The sequence below is a fragment of the Anthonomus grandis genome, chromosome 1 (genome assembly GCF_022605725.1).
Source record: "Anthonomus grandis grandis chromosome 1, icAntGran1.3, whole genome shotgun sequence".
In the NCBI taxonomy this organism is placed as follows: Eukaryota; Metazoa; Arthropoda; class Insecta; order Coleoptera; family Curculionidae; genus Anthonomus; species Anthonomus grandis.
The window spans coordinates 12,161,300-12,168,192 of NC_065546.1; the positions used below are offsets into that span (position 1 = coordinate 12,161,300).

A 6,893-nucleotide genomic window follows, 5' to 3' on the forward strand; every position below is an offset into this window, starting at 1 on the left:
CCATAACCATTCTTAGGGTATTTCACTCAATTGTTACTTACTCATCATATTTTACAGTTGTAGGTTAAGGTACAGCGGCTAGTTTCAGTAATGTTTTTGTTAATGAGTTTTTTTAATTGTTTTGAGTTTATCAAATGATATCAATGATAGATGAATTTCGATTAAAAGCTGAATCCATTTTATATTATATTCGGCATTCATATTTTTATAGGAGTATATACAAGATCTTGTCCAGTAAAGATTTGTTCTCAGCAAAATTAAAATGAGTTTTTGAGTTCTGTTTCTTTTCTTTTTTTTTTTTTTATAATAAAAGTTTATTAAAGACAAGCAAAATATTTCAAAAATTGTATTATTCCTTTACCACCAAGGAAATGTATATGTCATATTATGGTGGCCAAATAAACATCAACAAATAAATAATTAAAATAGTAAAATACAATTTACAGTTATTTCAATAATATAAAAGACTGTTGAAAGCCTCAGAACTATTTGTTAATATTCCAGTATATAGACAATCATAAGCATCATCATTCCTTAACAATATTAAAACTAAGTATATTTAAAAAATAAATTATTAAAATTCCTAGGTCCTTTTTATTGCACTATCAATATCTTAGTTGGCCATCTTAGATTCAGTGTGAGAGGGGAAACTAAAGAAATTAATTTTTCTGATCCACTTACCGGCTCTGTTCAATAAGTACAGTCTGTGGCCCCCAGCCCATTTTGGCTAAATGGTAGGCCACAGATGCCCCCATTATACCTCCTCCACATATTACTACTTTGGCCTGAGTGGGTGGCGGGACATTACTTTCAGATGAGGTAGAGTCTGGATCAGAAGCTGCAGAAAGTGCCCTAAAAACAATATTTAGGTTTTTTTATTATGCTAAAATTAAATCAAAATTATAATTTTTTTTAATTATCATTAAAAAAAAAATGTCTACAAAGGAGGAAAATCAAAATCTATAAGTATTTGTATTATTTTAACGTCAACGGTGACTGTAACATATTTCAAACTTTTAAGTTAATAATATCTGAACCTGTAAAGAAATTTAGGTTTAAATGTTGTGCTACGAAACCACATGGCTACTTTTGCTGTGTAGCATGTTTTGGTATCTTTCACTCTAGCTGCTTGGGAAGGGATTGAAGAGGTCACAAAAAAAGGTCCTTTATTCTGAAAAATGTTATCAAGAAAAAAAAAGTATTGATCAGTGTCTACAAGATGCTCAAACTAAAATGGACCTTCTTCTGAAATCAAATAATTCTTTAAAGAAACAATTAAACAAAAAAGACTTGGTCTTTAATATTGATGGGGAAGATAAAAGATGACCTTATAGCTGCATTTAGGGAAGAGATTGACAGATTATCTCAGGAAATATGCCAGTCTTATTCATTAAAACAATGGCGTAAAACTAGTAAAACACATAACTTAGAAGACCTGGCTTTGGAACACCAAAAAAGATGGTTGATACCTTAAATGAAAAAATAAGTGAAATAATAAATTTAAGGAGTGACATTCAATAGCTTAGTGCTACTGTGCCCTCCTTAGTTAAAACGTCCTAACTACAAAATTCTCTTTTTTTGGCTTATTACATTTTATTAACTTGTCAAATGGTATCTATCTCCTTAGATAAATTAGAAAGTCCTAACTACATTTTTTATGCCTTAAATTCACCTAAATATATTGTTCTACGTGCAGAAAAGACGATAATCCCAAATTAAAATATCCTAAGTAGCATTTCATTCATAAAATATTCATTTGTGCCAGTAGGAGCATATTCGAAAAGTGCTAAGCAAGTGGCAATAATATGGCACGAAGGGGTTGCGTGTCGAAATAAGGAAAATTTAATTTCAACTTTTTTTTTTATATATAACAGAGACTTATGTTACGATCTGGCTTGACAACTGTGCAGTTCAAAACAAAACTTGGGCTTTATTTTTTTTTGTTTACGTTGTAAACTCTACCGAGACTGAACTGGAGAATTTGGAAATAAAATACTTTCAATCTGGTCACGCTTTTATGTCTGCGGACTCGTTCCATCACCAGGTAGAACAATTATTGAAAAGGTACGGTAAGGTATTCAATTTTAATGATTTTAAATCGGCTGTAGAAAAGGCAAACTCATCTAAGGTCCATGTAAAACAGATGAACATACAAAACAACTTTTTTGAATGGAAAGATTGTTCATCCAAGTTTAAGCTTCAAAAAAATGTTCTCAAAGCTTACTTGCAGAATATGGTACATTTGCACTATAAAGGGGATAAAATGTGTTGTACTACAAAAATACCTTTTCGGAAGAACTAAAACCTTCTTGCCAAACACAATGTCGAGGTGTAAAATTAAAAAGAAAACAAAATTTGATTTCTAAGCTACGTCCTATTATTCCAGCTAACCAAATGATATTCTGGAGGAATTAGCCATTTCCCAAAATAATGATACTGACAATAAAGAAAATGTAGATTTCCAGTAAGAGTAAAGCACTTTTTCCATTCATAATGATTTCATGATTTACTTTCATACTGTTTTTAATGTTCTAATGTTTTATTAGTTAATAATCTAGTTATAATGTTAATTTAAATTCGTACTATGCTGGACTGCCTGAAGCTGCAAGAGGACATGAATAGGGTCTGTGAATGGTGTGAAAGAAATAAACTACCCCTAAACTGTGACAAATGTAAAAAAATTTTATACCCATATATATTGAGTGGTTCTCAGTTGCTAGACTGTTCTTCAGTGAAGGATCTGGGCATTGAAGCAGATACGAGGCTCACATTTAACCAGCATGTAGCACAGGTCACTAGTTCAGCCTTAAAATCCCTCGGGTTTATAGTAAGGTCCACTTCTCAATTTAAGAATATATCCAGCTTGACTGTATTGTACAATTCATTAATAAAGTCTAAATTAATGTATGGCTCTATGTTGTGGTTCCTCATCTATGATGTTCATGTTAACAGACTGGAGTATGTACAGCGCAGATTCGTAAAGTTACTTTCTGTTAAGTTGGATGGAGTATATCCAGTAAGAGGTGTAGAACAGGAGTACCTGCTGAATAGATTCAACTATTTGTACTATCTACACTAAAGCAAAATACTATTCTCTCTAGTCAGATATTTTTATATAAACTTTGCAATAATAAAATTGATTGTTCTGAGCTCTTAGAGAGGCTACCTCTATTTGTTCCTCCTGCCAATACGAGGAGGCACCATATATTTTATCCCTCTCTTAACTTAACAAATCTGTTCAGCAAAGCTCCACTGTGCCGTGCTTGTACATGGTATAATCAGATGAATGCTATAGAATTCGACATCTTTAGCAGCACTGAATATGTTTTTAAAAAAAGGATGTGTTCCTCTCTTAATTTGAATGATACCTGATTATTTTTCTGTGATTGTTATCATTTGGTTAGTGTGTCTTATATTCTTACAATTATGCTATTGTTTTAAATTTTAAATTTTGTTATCACTCTATATTGGATCTTATATTATTTTTTTTGTACTACTTATTTAAGGTGCTTATAACTTGTACTGTTTTAATTTTAATTATTTCGATTGTCTTGTAATTGGGAATTTTCCTGTTGGACAATAAACTATTTGAATTTGAATTAAAATGTAACTCCTGTGTCTTTAATAAAAATCAGTCCAAATATATAAATATATACAGGGTGTCTCACGACGAATAGACGCGATCGATATCTCAGAAACTAATTTTTCAAAAATTTTGAAAATTTGGCAACATGGCACAGTCGATGGGGGCTACACAACTAAAATATTTTGACAGTTGTGACGTTTCCGGTTATACCGGAAGTAGGTGTCAACTTCGTTATTTTAAATGGAACACCCTGTATATTTTTACATTTTTGGCTTTTACGTGAAATTCTAAATATATTTTGTGTATAATGTCCTATACCTAAGTGTAACCGTTTTTGACATATTTTTAATTTCATGTGAAAAACTATGTTTATAAGGCCTAACATAATTACCGATTACTCCCTTTTAGTAGCCTTTAATTATTGGTTAGTTTTGGTTTTATTTTAGAGGAAGAACCACTTTAAAAGACTATTTTAATATTTGGCTAAAAAAAAGATACAGGGGGGGTCAAAAACTAGCATTAAAAATTAAAATGAAAAAATCATTAAAAGTCAATTTTTTTAAATGGAAACCCCCTATTTTTATAATTTTTTCATAAAGATAGTTAAAAATAAGGTTAACTTTGTATAAGGTTATCTAGTCCAAAAATTGATAGTTTCCGAAATATTGGCAGTTTAAATTTGGCCTAATATTAAAAGCCGTATAGTAACACGGCCCAAGGATTGTTGATTAGTTGGGCATGATGGTTGTCATAGTAACCGCTAGAAGCGGCAGTAAGATAATGGATTATAACAGAAATGTACACTTTTTAATTAAATTACACTTTTACGAAGAAAACTTAAATAGCAAGTAACTTATAAATATAATGCATATAATCCATTGTCTAGCGGTTACTATGACAACCGTCATGCCCAACTAATCAACTTGAGCCGTGTTACTATACGGCTTTTAATATTAGGCCAAATTTAAACTGCCAATATTTCGGAAACTATCAATTTTTGGACTAGATAACCTTATACAAAGTTAACCTTATTTTTAATTATCTTTATGAAAAAATTATAAAAATAGGGGGTTTCCTTTTAAAAAAATTGACTTTTAATGATTTTTTCATTTTAATTTTTAATGCTAGTTTTTGACCCCCCTGTATCTTTTTTTTTAGCCAAATATTAAAATAGTCTTTTAAAGTGGTTCTTCCTCTAAAATAAAACCAAAACTAACCAATAATTAAAGGCTACTAAAAGGGAGTAATCGGTAATTATGTTAGGCCTTATAAACATAGTTTTTCACATGAAATTAAAAATATGTCAAAAACGGTTACACTTAGGTATAGGACATTATACACAAAATATACTTAGAATTTCACGTAAAAGCCAAAAATGTAAAAATATACAGGGTGTTCCATTTAAAATAACGAAGTTGACACCTACTTCCGGTATAACCGGAAATGTCACAACTGTCAAAATATTTTAGTTGTGTAGCCCCCATCGACTGTGCCATGTTGCCAAATTTTCAAAATTTTTGAAAAATTAGTTTCCGAGATATCGATCGCGTCTATTCGTCGTGAGACACCCTGTATATATATATATATATATATATATATATATGTTTGCTATATATTTGTATGTTTATATATATATATATATATATATATATATATGTATATATATATATATTTTTTATTATAATTACTTTACTAAGTTAAAAAGTCCTAACTTTTTTTCTGATAATTTCACCAAATATTGAATCTAGTCCCTTATTAAACTTTACCCACAAATGTAAAAAGCAAATTTCTAAGCATATAAAAAGAACCGGGGAATTGCTTTAAAACATGAGGACTGCATATTAGTTTTCATAAAATTCAATTTTCTCAGCTTTATCAATTTGCGAGTTAGGATGTTTTAACTAAGGACGGCAGTACTAACTTTGTTCTGAAAGAAAGTGCTGCTGCTCATCTAGAAAGAGTTAATCTGCTTTAAAAGGAACTAGAAGAACTTAAGTTAATCAACTGTGAAATGATTGTATCACTAGAAAAATTAGAAACAGAAAAATGTTCACCTAAAACACATGGGTCATACAAATGTTATAATTTTATCTGTTAAATATAATAATAGGTTTCCCATAAATAATCTAGTCAGCAAATTTATTACCAAAATGGGCAATTATATACAAAAATTAAATTTTTGTGTACAAGGAAATTTTGCTTTCTTGGCTATTAACTGCAACCTTAATTCACTTAAAAATAAGCTAATCTAATTTTTGTTAATTTAGTAAAGGGCAACTTGAAACCTTGTAACCCAGAATGTATGCAGGCCCCAAATGTGGACCAGACTGAGTATTGACTCAGTCAGGTTAATGAAAACCTTCATAATTTAAGTTAATTATTCTAATAACACTTTTGTGTAATCTAGAATAATCACTGAAATTTGAAAGCGAATTAACATAGCCACTTGTTCATCATTACTTATGATGTAGTATTCCTTTTGATTTTGTACCTCTCTGGTACAGATATATAATTTGATTTATCTTACCTTTTGAAATATCTGGTACCTCTTTGAACATGGCCAGAATAGATGCATTTTGGTAAAGACATCATTGTGATTTATTGATTTATGCTCATATTACCTAAGTAAGCATTTAATATGTCTTTCCTCTTTATTATTATTTAAGATAATATATTATTATTTGTCCATTTTATACACAAATAAATAATAGGTGAAGACAAATCAAAACAAACAACAGCTGACACTTGTCAAATGTCAAATCCCAAAAGCCATATTTTAGCGAGTAAGCGCCTTACTGGGTTGCCTAAAGGTACGGCCACGCTTGCGCGCGATTTATCGTGAGCGATAATGTATGGGGCGACAAGCGTCAATCTGTCCACCGACAAGCGATTTTATGTTAGTTTTCATCATGCCTCTCTTACGTTCGCGTCGAATTGCTCTCCTTTTGGAAGATGATTTGTCTTTAATGTTTCTAATAAAGCTCAAAAGGCTTTATGGTGTACATCATGTCAACAGATATAAATAATCCTTCGGCGAATTCCATCATTTGTATAAACAGTTGCGAAAATATCCAGACAGGTGTTTCGAATATCTAAAAATGAGAATAAAAATTTGTTATTTATTATAAAGCAATGTTGAGCCAGCCATTAAAAAGAAGACAACAAATTTTGGAAAACCCATTTCAACTGAAGAGAGACTCGTGGTAACAATACGGTAAGTAAGCAAAGCAGAAAAAATATATACCAATTTTTTTTAATTACCTATGTATTTGGAAAACGTGAAGTATTACATAATGTTTATAAGTAG

General features: G+C 30.5%; 1 protein-coding gene across 1 annotated transcript in view; it reads right to left on the minus strand.

Annotated features, from left to right (window-relative positions):
- Nucleotides 1-6,330, minus strand: part of LOC126734992 (pyruvate dehydrogenase phosphatase regulatory subunit, mitochondrial) — a 65,593-nt gene extending 59,263 nt beyond the window's left edge. Inside the window, exons 1-2 of the mRNA XM_050438859.1 lie at nucleotides 6,114-6,330; nucleotides 682-852 (exon numbers count right to left, since the gene is read on the minus strand). Coding sequence (XP_050294816.1) covers nucleotides 682-852; nucleotides 6,114-6,178 — 236 coding nt within the window. The 5' untranslated portion in view covers nucleotides 6,179-6,330. The remainder of the gene's footprint in view (nucleotides 1-681; nucleotides 853-6,113) is intronic.
- Between the last annotated feature and the right edge of the window lie 563 nt (nucleotides 6,331-6,893).